The sequence below is a fragment of the Toxotes jaculatrix genome, chromosome 14, assembly GCF_017976425.1.
Source record: "Toxotes jaculatrix isolate fToxJac2 chromosome 14, fToxJac2.pri, whole genome shotgun sequence".
Lineage (NCBI taxonomy): Eukaryota > Metazoa > Chordata > Actinopteri > Toxotidae > Toxotes > Toxotes jaculatrix.
The window spans coordinates 17,187,452-17,207,478 of NC_054407.1; the positions used below are offsets into that span (position 1 = coordinate 17,187,452).

Genomic DNA, 20,027 nt, shown 5'->3' on the forward strand with positions numbered 1-20,027 from the left:
TTAACAGCTGTTGGTGCGGGCGGAGGCCAAACTCGATGTGCAGGACAAGGACGGGGACACACCACTTCACGAGGCACTGCGTCACCACACACTGTCCCAATTGCGACAACTCCAAGATATGCAGGATGTCAGCAAAGTGGAGCCCTGGGAACCTTCCAAGAACACAGTAAGGCATCACGGCATTACATAAAAATGAAACCAATTTGTGTTTAGTTTAACAGCCAAGTGATGCAGTTATAAATAAGAAAGCATCAGAAAACTGGAAAAATGTTACTCAAATGACTATAGTTGGACACAGAAGAGCAAAGATATTTTTAACTTTGGTTTATAGTAATGAGTAATGTTTTTAGGCTCTTTATGAACACTGATCAATTGTAGAAATAAGGTAATGTGCCTGCTCGTTATCCAGTAGGCTAATGTGATTCTGCTTAATATTCCCAAATATAATTGGCTAGGAGCAGAGTGCTGACTAATACAGCACATTAAAAGAAGTGTGCCAGACTACCTGCCATCACTCATGGCTCTTTAAAATGTTAATCATTCCATCCATATTTTATACCTGCCTTTTCCTATTAAAACATTCTCGAGTCTTAGCCAGCATAAACTGGGCAGAGCACTGGGAAACACCCAAGACAGAACACCACTGTACTGCAGGGCTGATGCACAGACACAGGGACAGTTTATGGTACTTTAATGCGGAAACCCTGTGTTCACAGCACAGAACAATGCATCAATTCCACTGGAGTTTTTATTATGTTCTTGAGAGTGAAGAACAGAATTAATGGCTGAGAGAGCAAGAAGTCATTACCAATAGCTACCGTGGTTCAAGTAATCCAATCCAGTCCAACTCTGCAGTAACCATGGGAGGCCTGGCAGTGTTAAGTTTGTCCCTTTCTGACTGGCAGCAAACACAGGTTCTCCCCAGTCACTGAACTGATTGGACCAATTAGACCAGTTCTTTGGGCTAACACCGGATGCTTCCAGTGAAAACCTGTATGATGATCAGTGTGTGGTTCTGACCGCGGCCCAGTGTGTGAAAAACGATGACAGATCACACCTAGACAGGAAACTGAGTGCTCCTCAGTCCCCTGTCACCTGCATCACTGGACAGCCCCAGCATGCACCGGCCCATCATTCAGACAGCACCCCCCACGTGAGCAGTGAGCAGTCAACCAGCTCGCTGCCGCCTCCTGACCAGTCTGAATGAGTTCGTCCCTCTGTAGAGGCCAACATGTCAGAGCTGAACCATCTCCATGTTAACACCGCATTACTGATCCCTACAGGAATGTGTTTAAGGCTAGAGTACCTAACTGCAGTGACAGGCTTAGCATACCTGTCACCTTCTGTCTCCCTCCCACTTCTTCTTCTCTCCTCCTCCTCCTCCTCCTCCTCCTCCTCCTCTGCCTCATCTCTTCTGTCCCCCGTCTTGCCCTCCCCGGTTCCCCAGCGCAGGAGCGGAAAAGACAGACAGCGGGCCTAATTGAGATATGTGCAGTTGGGTCACTCTCCCATAGCCCTCCACCCCTTGAGATGAGAATTGAATTAGTCGGCCCGATGGCTCCATCAGCGGAGATGTAAAAGCTACTGGTTGAAGACAATCAGACATGGAAGGCCCAAATTGCTTGAGAAAGAGAGGCTTTGAGTTAGGGGTAGTCCGAGTGAGGCGATGAGCTGGAGGAGGGAGAGAGATGGGACAGATAATGAGTTTTTGGGTGGAGGGGGGGGGCGACAGGGTTACACTGCCTGACAACCATCTTAAGGCATGTCTTTAATTGAATAATTAGTGATGATGTGATAGTGCTTTGACATAGTTCATCTGAATGTAACTCTGAAGCCATCTGAATGAAATTAAAATCAGGACTCCTTTTTCTTCTTACGCTTTACTCTCTGCATTAATGGTTTGACTGCCAGGGTGTCAAAATTCTGATGTGTCTGATTTTATCTTTGTGTGTGTGTGTGTGTGTGTGTGTGTGTGTGTGTGTGTGTGTGTGTGTGTGTGTGTGTGTGTGTGTGTGTGGTTCTCTGCAGTTAATCATGGGCTTGGGGACCCAGGGGGCGGAGAAAAAGAGTGCAGCATCCATCGCCTGCTTCCTGGCAGCTAACGGAGCGGACTTGACCATTCGTAACAAGAAGGGCCAGTCCCCTCTAGACCTGTGTCCTGACCCCAGCCTCTGCAAGGCTCTGGCCAAATGTCACAAAGAAAAGAGCAGGTAAACAGCCCTTAAAGGAATAGTTTGACATTTTGGGAAATACACTCACTCGCTTTCTTTCTGAGAGTTGGATGAGAAGATCAATATCACTTTCATGTATGTATGGTAAGTATGGAGCTGCAGCCCTGGAGATGGTTAGCTTGGCTAGAATAAAACCTGCTTACATTTCTAAAGCTCCAAAATGAACCTGTTATATCTTTTTTTTTTTTTTAATACGTACAGAAGAAACAAATAGCAATATTTGGATTTAGGAGAATGTATGTTTTACATTTCCAGTAGAACTTAACCATTCATCAAAGTGACATTACAGTGCTTCTAAAAGGACTTTAAACAAGCTGAAAAGATGAACTTATAAGACTGCGTTAGGCTGTTTGGCACCTTTTAAGCATCCTCACACACCCACACCTACTGTAAAAACACCAGAAAGAGATAGATAAAGGAAGAGCTCACCATCTCCGAAAAATCTCTGACACTCTTATTGATTTTCTTTGCTAAAAATGTTTCATGTAGGACTTTGTTTCCTTTTCTTGTCTTTTCTTCCTCCTGTTCCTTTTTTTTTCATCTCTCCTTGTCTCCCCATATATTCTTTGTTCTCTGTCAGCGTCTCTTGCTTATAGTCTCCGCTGCTCTCACACGCTGTGGTTTTTATTCTCAATGTTCCAGTGGCCAGGTGGGAACCCGCAGCCCGTCTCTGAACAGCAACATCGAGTCACTGGAGGAGTGTATGGTGTGTTCAGACATGAAGAGAGACACCCTGTTCGGGCCCTGCGGACACATCGCCACCTGCTCCCTCTGCTCGCCACGTGTCAAGAAGTGTCTCATCTGCAAGGATCAGGTCCAGTCAAGAACCAAGGTATCACAGACACAACTACAATCTGTCGTACCTAGAAATAGATAGATGGCAAAGAGTGGATAGACACTTTTATTCTCGTTTTTTTGTTCAATTTTGTATTTCCACAGATTGAGGAGTGCGTAGTCTGCTCTGACAAAAAGGCAGCCGTGTTGTTCCAGCCCTGTGGTCACATGTGCGCTTGTGAGAGTAAGTTACACTCATCCCTCCACATCAGACCCTTTACTTTGGCACCTGCTGCTCAAATCTGGCCTTCAGATCTGACCAATATGTGTTTTGTTCCCACCAGACTGTGCCAGCCTCATGAAGAAGTGCGTACAGTGCCGGGCTGTGGTGGAACGCCGCACCCCCTTCGTTCTTTGCTGCGGAGGGAAAGGTATGGAGGATGATGCCGCTGATGATGATGATGATGATGATGATGATGACCTTAGTGAGTGAATCTTCCACACGTTCCCTTTTAATCACCCCCCTTCCTTCTTTTTTAGTTTTCTTTCTTTTCTCATTTCTTCACTCTTTTCAAAATATCCTCTTTAGACCTTTTTTTAAAAATCTTTTGCTTTGTTGCTGCTTTGCTTATGCATTTTATTCCTATGTTTGCATCACTCATATGTTGTTTTACTGTCTTTTTTCATCCTAGTAGACACATTAAATATTTAAAAATGTAGTCAGACGTTTGAATCAGTCAACCTTACTTTCCAAGTACTTTGGCACTGCTAGATCCGGCATGTTTTAATCATTGCATCCATTTTGATCATGTCATTTGTTCTAGCTTCTATTTAGATGTTAGCTGTCATAGACAGTGGCCTCACTAATGCGTAGCTGCCTTGTCTGAAATTCAGCACTTAGATCTTCCAGAAAAAAAAAGTATTTTGTGTTTCAAATCATACATTTTTTTTGCTAATGAGATCTCTGGAGCCATTTCTAGATTGAGTTTTGCTGACCGAGCCTGAATAATAAAATACGTTCACAGAGTATACAGAAAACCTGATTACCTTATGTTTCTGTGGCCTCTAAAAGTTTGACTAATCACATTGACATAAAACTTATTTGGAGTAAACTCATTGGATAAACTTATTTGTAGGCATATGCTAAACGACCTGTAGTCCTAATTATATATGCATATTAATACCCACATGAACGTGTAAAAGAACTGAGATACAGCTCCTCCCTAGCAGTGAGTTTCTTAGTAAGGACACAGAACAGACCTGAAAGTCATCAGTTTTACTCAAAATATGACTTGTCACATATATGTAACTGTCCAGTCAATCATGATGTAATGTAGGGAGTAGATTACTTTTGGTTGCATTCACAATCCATCGTCTTGTCTCCGATTGAAACAGTGTTTTTTATTGCCCATGTCCTTATTTTAGTGTTGTATCTCACTGGTGGTTACTTCTATCGTGTTTTCCACATTTTATGTTGAGTTAAAAGGGAAACTGTTGTAAGTTCACTAACTTCATGTTTACCCCTGTATTAATTATTTCACATTTCTCCACGTGTTGGTTTGTTGGCATGCAGATCTTACACGCTGTCACAACCAGGCGTGCGAAAGCGAATGCAGACCCGAACACACGCACACACTCATGCAAGGGGCAGCATTCCTGTTGATGTCTGTTACAAAAGCAAATCTAGTGCACAAAATCCATCTGTCACTTTGATTATTTCAACCTCCCACGACTCTAGCTTGGTACTTGGTGTAATAATGTGCCTCTAACCCAGTGAGCACAGGCATTAGACTCATGCTTAAGCATTGGCTGATGGCAGAAAAAGAAAGAATCACTTGCCGCTATGCATTTTAAATCAATTCTCCTAAGAAGTGACTCTATTTCCCTTTCTTTCCCTGATCGCTGTTTCAAACTTTCTAGTTTCCTCTTTAAATTTTTTCTCTGAACCTCCCTTAGAGGCTGTAGTGAGTAGTTTTGATCCTCAGGCCAACTGTTGAGCTGGTGAGGACGGCTCCTGCTATAACAATGTGACTGGTTATTCCCAGCAGGGAGCTCTAACACTATGGCAGGGGGATCGCAGGATCTTCTCCAGCCCAACAATCTGGCACTAAGTTGGTGTAAGTATACCTCCATGATCCCCTCCCTTATCAGAGCCTTGGTTTTAAAGAGCTCTCCACAGTGCTGCCCTGGCCCCTATCCCCTCCCATTTAACCCCCCCCCTCCCTTTCTCTTTCAGTGGTACACACACAGCTATACACTAAACTGTATATAATGATCCATATGCCAAGAATCACACTGGCGATCACTATTCCTGGCAGATGTTTGCCTGTCTGGAAAGGAGTCCCCAGCAGGGCCTCAGTCCAGCTAATTCTTGTTGAGCGCTCAAATTATATATCCAGGCAGTTTCACACATGCATCATTGTACACGTGCATCCTGTGGGTCGTACGATGCCAAAAACACTGCATGATGTTTTGCCCTTTGCCAGTTTATATAATCCAGATATTTACAAAGTGTAGCATTTCTGAAATCAGGTCATTTAAAAGCGAGTGCTATGCCAACGTAGACTGCTAGAGCCCAAGTTTGATCTGCCAACCATAATAAAAATCTGAGTGCATGTGTTTGTGAACTTATGCTTGTTTACAGAGCGCATGTGTTAAATGTAATCGAGCTCCCAGCTTATTTCAGAATGGCAGTGTTGGTATGGCTGCATTTCTGTTTTATTGGCACTATAGTTTATCATTATGAGGAGGTGAAGTTTGATGTGACCGCTGGTGCAAGCTGTTAATTTGTTCAGTCCCTAGGCTGGTAGCTGAATTCAGTTTTGTTTTTGTTTTTTTGTTTTTTTTCCCCTCAACTTGTGTTTGTGTTGCTCTGTTGTACTCAAACAGCCAGCGGAAACATCCCAGCCCTGCAGAGAGACAAGGACAACACTAACGTCAACGCCGATGTACAGAAGCTGCAGCAACAGCTCCAAGACATCAAGGAACAGGTAAGTCCAAACTGTACTGAAGGACAGAGGCCAGAAAGTGTGATACTCATGAGGTGCGAAAAATTCCATGAATGCAGCATGGTCAACATTTTGCATCAGTAAACATTATGTCTAAACCGTTAATGTGATCTGGGATTTAAAGCTGCAGCTACCATTATTAATAAATATATCTGTATTTAGTACTAATAATTGGTAATATCAGTATGCCCATCACAAGTTCCCACATAATGTCTTAACTTTTCCCCAAAGATATTCAATTTACAGTGATTATTAAAACGGATAAAAACATCCTCACATTCGAAAAGCTGCAACCAGTAATATTTTCTGTAATTATAATAGTTTTCCTTTAATATGGTTGAGATGGACACACTTTGATTTTACATAGACACAAACAGGAGTGGCTCATGAACTTCCAAGGAAGAATAATGGTTAACTGAACTGGGAGGTGATGAACACTGCTGTAAAATGTTGCGTCATCAAATGAACTTCTGTGTCATAAAGTTTTTGTCTTGGCCTTTGCTAAGCTTAATGATTTACCCGTGTTTTTTTATCACAACAAAAACATGAACTGTGATTGTTCTCCTTCATCTGTCTGCAGACCATGTGTCCGGTGTGTCTGGACCGGCTCAAGAACATGATCTTCATGTGCGGCCACGGCACCTGCCAGCTGTGCGGGGACCGAATGAGCGAGTGCCCCATCTGCCGCAAGGCCATCGAGCGCCGCATCCTCCTCTACTAAATCTCCCTGCAGACTCTCTCACTTCTCTTAAAGTTCACCCCGACCACACCCGCAACACTACAACCACACCAGCTGCTGCTGCTGCTGCCGCCACCATTGTCGCCATGGCTCGACCATCCTCACAGCACCCGAGTCTGCCAGCCAAGGGCGTCCTCAGATGTCTTATTCTACACAACAAATGCTCTCTTAATGGTCTGTCTGTGTTCACGTGGAATTTCTGTTACAAAACAAGGAAAAAATATGAGTTGACTTTTATCAGTTCTGCTGTTTTGTCACCGTGTTTCCTAAATGCAGCCAGAAAGATGTTGGCTTCACGGATATCGCTTTCCTTTTTTTTCTCGTGGTGTCTCTCTTTTCCTGTAATATCTTGCCATCTCCTTCTCATCTCATAATCTGTTTTTACTTGATTGATATGTGATACTTCTTTTCTCTCTCTGAGTCTGTGGTGGCACCTTCACAATCTTGGATATGAACTTAAGGGCTGAGTCCCTTGCCAGGATTTCAGCATGGAACAGCTCGGAGTATCAGAGAAAAATTCACAGGTGTAGAGGTGAGGTGAGTTCGGTCCGTTACCTTTTGATGTAAAGTTCTCACGCATCTGTCGCAGTCAACGCCAGCTGCAGTCCAAGTTTTATTGTATTTGTAAATCTTTATGCAAGTGTATCGGTATTGGAATCTCCTGATGTGGATTTTAAGTACTTAATTTTTCATTACAGTATGGCTGTTATGTGACACAATACTGTTCGCACCATTTGAAGGTTCAGTGAGTGTTTCTTAGCTTCACGTCTGTGTTCAGTTTGGCTGTTGTGACGCACTGTATGCCAGCTGTCCTCGCAGTGGAAGACCAGATGTTGGCAGTTTTGCACTAGAAAAGCTGAGTCAGGGTAAAAGCTCTTTTTTTTCCACTCTTAGTTAGGAGGTCCACTGCAGCTCAGTGATAAAACTCAGAGAGTAGTCTGACTGCCAGGTAGCTCACCACACCCACCTATGCTAATCAGAGCGAGACTTTGTTTACCAAGCTGTACCAAGAACGGCGGCGGTGTTGCAACACTCTTTTGGCTGCCGTTGTATAGGGTTTCAAGACAAACACAGACTTACTCAGCTTCTGTCCAGTGATCAGCCCCCGTTGTACATGTTTGGTGTACACACAAACCGATGCAAACATTTCTGTGAGTCTCTTGTCACAATTTGCTGTTAAACTGTTTTGAGACTTGGTGGTATTGTCTGATCAAAAATAAAAAAGAAGAAAAAGAAAAGAATAGAAAAAAAATGTACAATTCAGCGAGCATTGCTAATTTACCATTGATGACTGTGTGCCATTTGCTTCCAAAAATCTACTGGTTGAATAACTTGTATGGGGATAAGGTGCTCTTTATCTTGTATTACCTTTTTTTATTTAAGTGTATTTCCTTTTCTCAAAATCAACATTTATTGAGGTAGAGAGTACAATCTAATAGAACACTAAGATGAAAATGTAGAGTAAATTATTTTGTATTGCTGCCCAAAAAATAGGATTTATAGGTATCACTGCCTTCCTAATATGTAGCCTCAAAATCTGTCGAAACATTCTGCTTTGATATTAATGTTGAAATACATTTGTGATGTTTTTGTGTTTTTTTTTGTTCGCTTTTTTTTTCTGTTGACCGTAGCTTTCTTGATAGAAACATAGAAGCATTTTTCTCTGAAATAGGCCTCTGTAAGCCTAATTTGTTTGTGTGAAACGAAAAAAAAAAAAGACATTTTGTTGTCAAAAGTGTCAAGTATCTTTTCACCAGTGTTTTATTTGGGAGGAAAGCTAATGATTTTTTAAGACAGAACTTGCCTTACATCTTTTAAAAGGCAGTTGCCCATGTGGAGACTCAGCAAGGGGGCCAGCTTGCTCCACTATGTGGGAATTTTTCAGTTGCATACAAGCATTTTTTTTTCTCCCCCTCTTTTTAGAACTGAAAGAAGCTTTTTTGAGTACAGTTTCAATTCTTTTCACTGATCATGATAACACTTTAAGCTAGAAGCACTAATACGCTTTTTGGTAGTGTCCTGTTATGGTTGTTATGAAAAAGCCTATTTTGTACTTTATTTTCAATACCTGTAATTGTCCTGTTGGAAATGTATCTGTAGTAGTTTCTTTGGCATGAATGTTTGACATATGCAGTACGACATGTATCATAAAAACCATTCTGGTCTGTATTGCTAATAAGTGCTTTTAAAACAACCGTATAGCTGAAATAAAGTTCTAAATGAACCATGGGACATTAAAAGTGCTGTTTGTTTTTCTATCTGAATTGTTCATTAGGTTGTGTTTTGTTTTTCAAGTTGAATTCAGATGTAGTTAGCTTCTCGTAAGCATAAAATTTGCATTTTGTTGCTTTTCTCCTGCTGTGCAGCGTCTGCCTCGCAGAGGAGACAGGGTGGCAGAGATGGGAGGTGTGGAGTAATTGAAAATGCTAACGCCTAATAATGACTCAGCGCCACCGTGTGATAGGTCAGCTATGCTAATCAGAGAGAGAGAGAGAGCAAGAAGAGCAAGAATAAAGGAAAACCACACAGGGCAGACGAGAGAGACCCGAACAGAGTGATGCATCTTCTGCAGTGAGTGGTGTGACAGCGGGACATCTCACAAGGCATCTCCCCGCCTCTCAGAAATTATGACCAAAGGCCATTTATGTTCTAGCTCATTGACCAGTCCATTCATAACCTGGACATCTCTGGGCTCATCTCACATGCAGCAGCAGTATGCAACTTCTCATAACAAGACATTCATCATGCTGTCATCCTCTCGCTTCATCAGTGCACACCGACTGTAGGGGAGACTCTGACACCTTTTTATGATCTCTGTGACTTGGCACCAGGCCGAGACAGTTGGTGTCATATCGGTGGTGCTTTGTCATCTTATACGCAAGTACCTGTCTTTGAAACAATGGGCTCTCATACGGTTTACCTGTTACAGTGTCAGGCAGAGAGTGAATGGCAGCCAGCTGCTGGCCTCATTGTCACCATTTTCTGTACGGGAAAAAAAACACACACACATAGTGCCCCATGTGTGTCATCCTCTGGGTGTGTCTGTTCCTCCTGTTTGCAGGTGTCTTGAGTGGCTCAACACACCTGGGCTCTGGTGGAGAGTCTATTTAAGCCGCTGCAATCGATTGCTCATTCTCTCCCTTTCTCTGTCCACAGGCACACCACGTGTTTGGTTTGGCCTGATTATGTTGTTTTGAGTTAACCTTTTGCACATTTTACACTACTGACTCCACTGGGTGGTATGTTTTTTTGTTTAGTTGGTTTTGGTCATGCTTTGTATTTTGAGCAGTTTGTGTGGATGTTTTGATCTGTTGTCTTTGTGTTTATTGGGGGAGCTACACCATGTGCTTTCTTGCAGCCATTTTGTGTGGTTTGTGTTTTATTGGTACTGATCAGGAAATTGGTGTCACCGTCTAGATGCACTTTTAAACAGGGAATTCTCCAGCAGGCTGTGGGGCACTTTCCTTTAGGGATTGGGTCCGTTTGTTTTTTTTGGGGGGATAGTGTGGTGAGAACGTGGCAAGAGCAGTTGTCTCGGGGGCACATCCGCTGCTGCAGGTGGGTCGCCAGTTCATGGTTGCTTTACCGGGCAGTCGGGCTGAGTCGTTGCCTGCATGATTATTGCCGGCAACGCAGTGCATAAATACCCACCACAAGTATCACACGAAGACTAGGGTTGAGATTTAGCCAGTTTGGGGTAGGCAGTGAGGGGAGATATTCCCTGTTGAGAGGCTGCTATTTGCCTCAATGCAGTTTGATGGTGATCACTGAATTTTCTGAATAAGTGCTGGTGGTAATGACTTCCTTGAGTCACTGACTTTAGCATTTGTTAAGGGCTGTAAGAAAGAGCAGCTAGTGGAAATAGCTAATCATTATTATATTATGGTTCCAACTTTGTAGTAACAGTTTTCTGTTTTGTGTTTGTGTATGATGATGATGATGATGATGAGAGTTTGGTGTGGAAGAACTTGGCCTAAACCTGCACAGAGCCCTGTCTTCAACCCCATACAACACCTTTAACCAGGCTTTATTGCCCAACGTGAGGCCTCAATCTCACTAATTCTTTTGTGGCTGAATGGGTGAAAATCACTGCTGCCAGGCTCCAGAATCTTGTGGACAATCACATATGGGATTATAAAATCATTACATCAGATCATAACAATACTGTGTAAAGTGAATAAAGACATTTCAGAGGTGAAAATCTATTGCTCATTCTCTCCCTTTCTTTGTCCACAGGCACACCATGTGTTTGGTTTGGCCTGATTATGTTGTTTTGAGTTAACCTTTTGCACATTTTACACTACTGACTCCACTGGGTAGTATGTTTTTTTGTTTAGTTTGTTTTGGTCTAGCCATATGCTGGTTTTGGTCGTGCTTTGTATTTTGGGCAGTTTGTGTGGATGTTTTGATCTGTTGTCTTTGTGTTTATTGGGGGAGCTACACCATGTGCTTTCTGGCAGCCAATTTAATGTGATTTGTGTTTTATTGGTACTGATCAGAAAATTGGTGTCACCGTCTAGATGCACTTTTAAACAGGGAATTCTCCAGCAGGCTGTGGGGCACTTTCCTTTAGGGATTGGGTCCGTTTGTTTTTTTTGGGGGGATAGTGTGGTGAGAACGTGGCAAGAGCAGTTGTCTCGGGGGCACATCCGCTGCTGCAGGTGGGTCGCCAGTTCATGGTTGCTTTACCGGGCTGTCGGGCTGAGTCGTTGCCTGCATGATTATTGCTGGCAACGCAGTGCATAAATACCCACCACAAGTATCACACGAAGACTAGGGTTGAGATTTAGCCAGTTTGGGGTAGGCAGTGAGGGGAGATATTCCCTGTTGAGAGGCTGCTATTTGCCTCAATGCAGTTTGATGGTGATCACTGAATTTTCTGAATAAGTGCTGGTGGTAATGGCTTCCTTGAGTCACTGACTTTAGCATTTGTTAAGGGCTGTAAGAAGGAGCAGCTAGAGGAAATAGCTAATCATAATATTATAATATTTTGGTTCCAACTTTGTAGTAACAGTTTTCTGTTTTGTGTTTGTGTATGATGATGATGACGACGAGAGTTTGGTGTGGAAGAACTTGGCCTAAACCTGCACAGAGCCCTGTCTTCAACCCCATACAACACCTTTAACCAGGCTTTATTGCCCAACGTGAGGCCTCAATCTCACTAATTCTTTTGTGGCTGAATGGGTGAAAATCACTGCTGCCAGGCTCCAGAATCTTGTGGACAATCACATATGGGATTATAAAATCATGACATCAGATCATAACAATACTGTGTAAAGTGAATAAAGACATTTCAGAGGTGAGAATCGATGGCTCATTCTCTCCCTGTCCACAGGCACACCACGTGTTTGGTTTGGCCTGATTATGTTGTTTTGAGTTAACCTTTTGCACATTTTACACTACTGACTCCACTGGGTAGTATGTTTTTTTGTTTAGTTTGTTTTGGTCTAGCCATATGCTGGTTTTGGTCGTGCTTTGTATTTTGGGCAGTTTGTGTGCATGTTTTGATCTGTTGTCTTTGTGTTTATTGGGGGAGCTACACCATGTGCTTTCTGGCAGCCATTTTGTGTGATTTGTGTTTTATTGGTACTGATCAGGATATTGGTGTCACCGTCTAGATGCACTTTTAAACAGGGAATTCTCCAGCAGGCTGTGGGGCACTTTCCTTTAGGGATTGGGTCCGTTTGTTTTTTTTCGGGGGATAGTGTGGTGAGAACGTGGCAAGAGCAGTTGTCTCGGGGGCACATCCGCTGCTGCAGGTGGGTCGCCAGTTCATGGTTGCTTTACCGGGCAGTCGGGCTGAGTCGTTGCCTGCATGATTATTGCCGGCAACGCAGTGCATAAATACCCACCACAAGTATCACACGAAGACTAGGGTTGAGATTTAGCCAGTTTGGGGTAGGCAGTGAGGGGAGATATTCCCTGTTGAGAGGCTGCTATTTGCCTCAATGCAGTTTGACGGTGATCACTGAATTTTCTGAATAAGTGCTGGTGGTAATGGCTTCCTTGAGTCACTGACTTTAGCATTTGTTAAGGGCTGTAAGAAAGAGCAGCTAGTGGAAATAGCTAATCATTATTATATTATGGTTCCAACTTTGTAGTAACAGTTTTCTGTTTTGTGTTTGTGTATGATGATGATGATGATGAGAGTTTGGTGTGGAAGAACTTGGCCTAAACCTGCACAGAGCCCTGTCTTCAACCCCATACAACACCTTTAACCAGGCTTCATTGCCCAACGTGAGGCCTCAATCTCACTAATTCTTTTGTGGCTGAATGGGTGAAAATCACTGCTGCCAGGCTCCAGAATCTTGTGGACAATCACATATGGGATTATAAAATCATGACATCAGATCATAACAATACTGTGTAAAGTGAATAAAGACATTTTAGAGGTGAAAATCTATTGCTCATTCTCTCCCTTTCTTTGTCCACAGGCACACCATTTTTTTGGTTTGGCCTGATTATGTTGTTTTGAGTTAACCTTTTGCACATTTTACACTACTGACTCCACTGGGTAGTATGTTTTTTTGTTTAGTTGGTTTTGGTCTAGCCATATGCTGGTTTTGGTCATGCTTTGTATTTTGGGCAGTTTGTGTGGATGTTTTGATCTGTTGTCTTTGTGTTTATTGGGGGAGCTACACCATGTGCTTTCTGGCAGCCAATTTAATGTGATTTGTGTTTTATTGGTACTGATCAGAAAATTGGTGTCACCGTCTAGATGCACTTTTAAACAGGGAATTCTCCAGCAGGCTGTGGGGCACTTTCCTTTAGGGATTGGGTCCGTTTGTTTTTTTTGGGGGGATAGTGTGGTGAGAACGTGGCAAGAGCAGTTGTCTCGGGGGCACATCCGCTGCTGCAGGTGGGTCGCCAGTTCATGGTTGCTTTACCGGGCTGTCGGGCTGAGTCGTTGCCTGCATGATTATTGCTGGCAACGCAGTGCATAAATACCCACCACAAGTATCACACGAAGACTAGGGTTGAGATTTAGCCAGTTTGGGGTAGGCAGTGAGGGGAGATATTCCCTGTTGAGAGGCTGCTATTTGCCTCAATGCAGTTTGATGGTGATCACTGAATTTTCTGAATAAGTGCTGGTGGTAATGGCTTCCTTGAGTCACTGACTTTAGCATTTGTTAAGGGCTGTAAGAAGGAGCAGCTAGAGGAAATAGCTAATCATAATATTATAATATTTTGGTTCCAACTTTGTAGTAACAGTTTTCTGTTTTGTGTTTGTGTATGATGATGATGACGACGAGAGTTTGGTGTGGAAGAACTTGGCCTAAACCTGCACAGAGCCCTGTCTTCAACCCCATACAACACCTTTAACCAGGCTTTATTGCCCAACGTGAGGCCTCAATCTCACTAATTCTTTTGTGGCTGAATGGGTGAAAATCACTGCTGCCAGGCTCCAGAATCTTGTGGACAATCACATATGGGATTATAAAATCATGACATCAGATCATAACAATACTGTGTAAAGTGAATAAAGACATTTCAGAGGTGAGAATCGATGGCTCATTCTCTCCCTGTCCACAGGCACACCACGTGTTTGGTTTGGCCTGATTATGTTGTTTTGAGTTAACCTTTTGCACATTTTACACTACTGACTCCACTGGGTAGTATGTTTTTTTGTTTAGTTTGTTTTGGTCTAGCCATATGCTGGTTTTGGTCGTGCTTTGTATTTTGGGCAGTTTGTGTGCATGTTTTGATCTGTTGTCTTTGTGTTTATTGGGGGAGCTACACCATGTGCTTTCTGGCAGCCATTTTGTGTGATTTGTGTTTTATTGGTACTGATCAGGATATTGGTGTCACCGTCTAGATGCACTTTTAAACAGGGAATTCTCCAGCAGGCTGTGGGGCACTTTCCTTTAGGGATTGGGTCCGTTTGTTTTTTTTCGGGGGATAGTGTGGTGAGAACGTGGCAAGAGCAGTTGTCTCGGGGGCACATCCGCTGCTGCAGGTGGGTCGCCAGTTCATGGTTGCTTTACCGGGCAGTCGGGCTGAGTCGTTGCCTGCATGATTATTGCCGGCAACGCAGTGCATAAATACCCACCACAAGTATCACACGAAGACTAGGGTTGAGATTTAGCCAGTTTGGGGTAGGCAGTGAGGGGAGATATTCCCTGTTGAGAGGCTGCTATTTGCCTCAATGCAGTTTGACGGTGATCACTGAATTTTCTGAATAAGTGCTGGTGGTAATGGCTTCCTTGAGTCACTGACTTTAGCATTTGTTAAGGGCTGTAAGAAAGAGCAGCTAGTGGAAATAGCTAATCATTATTATATTATGGTTCCAACTTTGTAGTAACAGTTTTCTGTTTTGTGTTTGTGTATGATGATGATGATGATGATGAGAGTTTGGTGTGGAAGAACTTGGCCTAAACCTGCACAGAGCCCTGTCTTCAACCCCATACAACACCTTTAACCAGGCTTTATTGCCCAACGTGAGGCCTCAATCTCACTAATTCTTTTGTGGCTGAATGGGTGAAAATCACTGCTGCCAGGCTCCAGAATCTTGTGGACAATCACATATGGGATTATAAAATCATTACATCAGATCATAACAATACTGTGTAAAGTGAATAAAGACATTTCAGAGGTGAAAATCTATTGCTCATTCTCTCCCTTTCTTTGTCCACAGGCACACCATGTGTTTGGTTTGGCCTGATTATGTTGTTTTGAGTTAACCTTTTGCACATTTTACACTACTGACTCCACTGGGTAGTATGTTTTTTTGTTTAGTTTGTTTTGGTCTAGCCATATGCTGGTTTTGGTCGTGCTTTGTATTTTGGGCAGTTTGTGTGGATGTTTTGATCTGTTGTCTTTGTGTTTATTGGGGGAGCTACACCATGTGCTTTCTGGCAGCCAATTTAATGTGATTTGTGTTTTATTGGTACTGATCAGAAAATTGGTGTCACCGTCTAGATGCACTTTTAAACAGGGAATTCTCCAGCAGGCTGTGGGGCACTTTCCTTTAGGGATTGGGTCCGTTTGTTTTTTTTGGGGGGATAGTGTGGTGAGAACGTGGCAAGAGCAGTTGTCTCGGGGGCACATCCACTGCTGCAGGTGGGTCGCCAGTTCATGGTTGCTTTACCGGGCTGTCGGGCTGAGTCGTTGCCTGCATGATTATTGCCGGCAACGCAGTGCATAAATACCCACCACAAGTATCACACGAAGACTAGGGTTGAGATTTAGCCAGTTTGGGGTAGGCAGTGAGGGGAGATATTCCCTGTTGAGAGGCTGCTATTTGCCTCAATGCAGTTTGATGGTGATCACTGAATTTTCTGAATAAGTGCTGGTGGTAATGGCTTCCTTGAGTCACTGACTTTAGCATTTGTTAAGGGCTGTAAGAAGGAGCAGCTAGAGGAAATAGCTAATCATAATATTATAATATTTTGGTTCCAACTTTGTAGTAACAGTTTTCTGTTTTGTGTTTGTGTATGATGATGATGACGACGAGAGTTTGGTGTGGAAGAACTTGGCCTAAACCTGCACAGAGCCCTGTCTTCAACCCCATACAACACCTTTAACCAGGCTTTATTGCCCAACGTGAGGCCTCAATCTCACTAATTCTTTTGTGGCTGAATGGGTGAAAATCACTGCTGCCAGGCTCCAGAATCTTGTGGACAATCACATATGGGATTATAAAATCATGACATCAGATCATAACAATACTGTGTAAAGTGAATAAAGACATTTCAGAGGTGAGAATCGATGGCTCATTCTCTCCCTGTCCACAGACACACCACGTGTTTGGTTTGGCCTGATTATGTTGTTTTGAGTTAACCTTTTGCACATTTTACACTACTGACTCCACTGGGTAGTATGTTTTTTTGTTTAGTTTGTTTTGGTCTAGCCATATGCTGGTTTTGGTCGTGCTTTGTATTTTGGGCAGTTTGTGTGCATGTTTTGATCTGTTGTCTTTGTGTTTATTGGGGGAGCTACACCATGTGCTTTCTGGCAGCCATTTTGTGTGATTTGTGTTTTATTGGTACTGATCAGGATATTGGTGTCACCGTCTAGATGCACTTTTAAACAGGGAATTCTCCAGCAGGCTGTGGGGCACTTTCCTTTAGGGATTGGGTCCGTTTGTTTTTTTTCGGGGGATAGTGTGGTGAGAACGTGGCAAGAGCAGTTGTCTCGGGGGCACATCCGCTGCTGCAGGTGGGTCGCCAGTTCATGGTTGCTTTACCGGGCAGTCGGGCTGAGTCGTTGCCTGCATGATTATTGCCGGCAACGCAGTGCATAAATACCCACCACAAGTATCACACGAAGACTAGGTTTGAGATTTAGCCAGTTTGGGGTAGGCAGTGAGGGGAGATATTCCCTGTTGAGAGGCTGCTATTTGCCTCAATGCAGTTTGACGGTGATCACTGAATTTTCTGAATAAGTGCTGGTGGTAATGGCTTCCTTGAGTCACTGACTTTAGCATTTGTTAAGGGCTGTAAGAAGGAGCAGCTAGTGGAAATAGCTAATCATTATAATATTATAAATTATGGTTCCAACTTTGTAGTAACAATTTTGTGTATGATGATGACGAGAGTTTGGTGTGGAAGAACTTGGCCTAAACCTGCACAGAGCCCTGTCTTCAACCCCATACAACACCTTTAACCAGGCTTTATTGCCCAACGTGAGGCCTAAATCTCACTAATTCTTTTGTGGCTGAATGGGTGAAAATCACTGCTGCCAGGCTCCAGAATCTTGTGGACAATCACATATGGAATTATAAAATCATGATATCAGATCATAACAATACTGTGTAAAGTGAATAAAGACATTTCAGAGTTGAAAATTAGGACCAGCCTCCTTGTCCATCACTCTGAATCTCTGCAGACCCTCACTGCCATGCTGACTGACTGTCAGGGTGCCGGAGACGACACTATCTCTCCCCTGGCCATGGCCTGATCCTGGGGAGCATCCCTGACTGCCACGCATACCGATTTCAGCCACTTGAAGGCTGTAGCGTTTGCTGACTGGACTGCAGGGGTTGTTAACCCCCACACCAGGGGGTCAGCTAATCCACTGGCACCCCCGCAGAGTGTGAGTGATGGTGGTCCGGGTACTAGCAGGCTTGACTGAGCAGGAGATAGAGATGAAGTGAACCCCTGGAGAGCGGAGCAGGCAACCACGATCAGGAAAATGCCTCTGACCCTGTTTCAGGTCTCTGCTGTGATCACTGAGCAGGGTCAGTGACATCCATCTGACGGTGGAGTCAGCATGCCCCAGGGGAGGAAGGTCTGCATCCCCCCTCAGGCTTTGCTCTTGGTGCCAATTTTGAAGTTATGACCTGACAAAAATGAATATATTCTCTGCACATTTGCTGTGAAATGATGCTCTGATAACAGGGCTTTGACATGCAGGTTTCAAAGCACAGCACAAGGTGGCAGTACATCCAATGACTAAATACTGTAGGTCTCTCCTCTACCTATATCTGTGGTGCAGGAACTAACCAAATTTCCAGAGCAGAAACTTACTCGTCATTCTATTTTTGTATGACAGGTAGTTATAGGCTCCATCGTTCATCTAGAGGTTATCCTGTTGTTATTCCAGAGCAAAACACTCACTCTGAAACAGAGTTGTTAATCCTGGCCTTGGCTACCAGCAAGAAATACAGCTGTTTAAATTTGCTGCCACATCTTGATACAGAACTTGAACTGAACATGTTGTGATCCCAGGTGTGCTTTGTTGCTGCTAGAAACAGAACGAAGGACATTTCATTAAACTGTCAGAGCAAAACTAAACCCCAGACTAAGGCGTGAAGATCATTCAGGGTCTCAGCATCAAGCTCTGAAAACAAAAAGTTTATTTAATGTGCAAAAATATTTTTCTGAACTGTGTCTATTGATTTATGAGGTCTCGATGGAAAATGGCTTCTAGGTCTGACATATTTTTGACCAGCAGAAAGGAGGGTAGAGATTGTGTATTAGACCTTGAATCATTGCCATTTGCAACGCAATTATTTCACAACCTTATTTGACATTTTCAGGCTTCAAATTCTCAATTTCAGTTTTTTAAAAAAACAAAACAAAAAAACAACAACCTGGAGCTGCAGAAATCAATTCCGCCCTGGATTCAGTCAGACCACACAGATAAAGAAATAGGGAGAAATATTTCTTCCCATCTATTTTGGCCACTTGGGCTTTCCTGCCATGTTGGAGGAATTGATCGCTGACTGTCTGAAGGTCCTGTCTCCCTCTCTTTCTCTTTCGTGTCATCCAGTTCAGAAGTCTGGTTGGATTTATTGTCTCAGTTTATGGTTAGGCTGAGCAAAGTGCATTGTGGCTGTCTGGACAGACTCTTCCAGGACCAGAGAAGAAGGGAAGGGCAAGTTAATTTGAGAGTCACATTTTGGGACCAATTTGGGGAATCTGAGGCTGCTAACTGTGGACATTTGTTAAACTGAGGACAGAAACTGGCCAAGGGTATTTAAGCTAAACTGCACTTCATGTGGGTTCATGTACGGTTATAGAATAAACCTAAGAAGATTTCAGTGATGCTTAAGATTATGTTAAAACCAAATCTAAGTCATTTAAATGTCTCTAATTGTGATATAACCCTACATGTGTTTGTGTGTGTTTGCATGGGTGGGTGGGTGTACCTGAAAGCAACAGCCCCACCTACCCACAGTAAAGCCATAAACTCAGCCGTCCTCTCTCACAGATCTCTCCTCAAAACATACAGGCCCCTGACATGCTGATTGCTTTATTGATATTGATCAGGGCAAAGTGTCAAACCACTCGTCCATCACTCTCTCAGTGGTGGGTAATTGTTGTTTATGCATGTAGAGGGAGAAGGTTAACAAAAACAACACTTGAATGAAATTGCAGTCAAGTGCTGCATGGATATGTGAATAAGGTTTCTTTTAGTAAAGTAAGCAAAAAGTAATCTAAGTGTACTTTTAGTAATACATTTCTCTGAGATGTCTTCAACTTTTTTTGTGATTTAATAATAATTGATTGTGTTGAAATGTAATACCTTATGTATGATAATGATATATTTTTAATTACATTTTAAATTACATTTTGTATTGTGCAAACCTTAAAATCATGTGAATGTGTTATCACACCAGGAGGGTGGTTGCGAGTTGTAGACTGGGTCACATCCAGTAGTCCTTACACAATACAAATTATTTCCAGTTCAGTGTTTAAAGGCATATTACATCAGTTGCAGATCTCTTGGTGGACATTACTTATTATCACAGTTAAATAACCATCTGGTTTTAAAGGCCCACACACCCTAAGTTAATTTAATAATATTCATTTAAGGATTTTAACAAAGTCA

The 20,027-nt window shown here is 43.0% G+C and overlaps 1 protein-coding gene across 4 annotated transcripts in view; it reads left to right on the forward strand.

Moving 5' to 3' along the window:
* Nucleotides 1-8,455, forward strand: part of mib1 (MIB E3 ubiquitin protein ligase 1) — a 51,771-nt gene extending 43,316 nt beyond the window's left edge. Inside the window, exons 15-22 of one of the 4 annotated variants that reach the window (XM_041054917.1) lie at nt 8-166; nt 2,029-2,210; nt 2,874-3,063; nt 3,171-3,249; nt 3,350-3,490; nt 5,051-5,122; nt 5,895-5,995; nt 6,594-8,455. In XM_041054917.1, coding sequence (XP_040910851.1) covers nt 8-166; nt 2,029-2,210; nt 2,874-3,063; nt 3,171-3,249; nt 3,350-3,490; nt 5,051-5,122; nt 5,895-5,995; nt 6,594-6,734 — 1,065 coding nt within the window. In that variant the 3' untranslated portion in view covers nt 6,735-8,455. The remainder of the gene's footprint in view (nt 1-7; nt 167-2,028; nt 2,211-2,873; nt 3,064-3,170; nt 3,250-3,349; nt 3,491-5,050; nt 5,123-5,894; nt 5,996-6,593) is intronic. The other 3 variants (XM_041054918.1, XM_041054919.1, XM_041054920.1) reach the window with 3 other exon arrangements.
* The last annotated feature ends 11,572 nt before the right edge of the window (nt 8,456-20,027 follow it).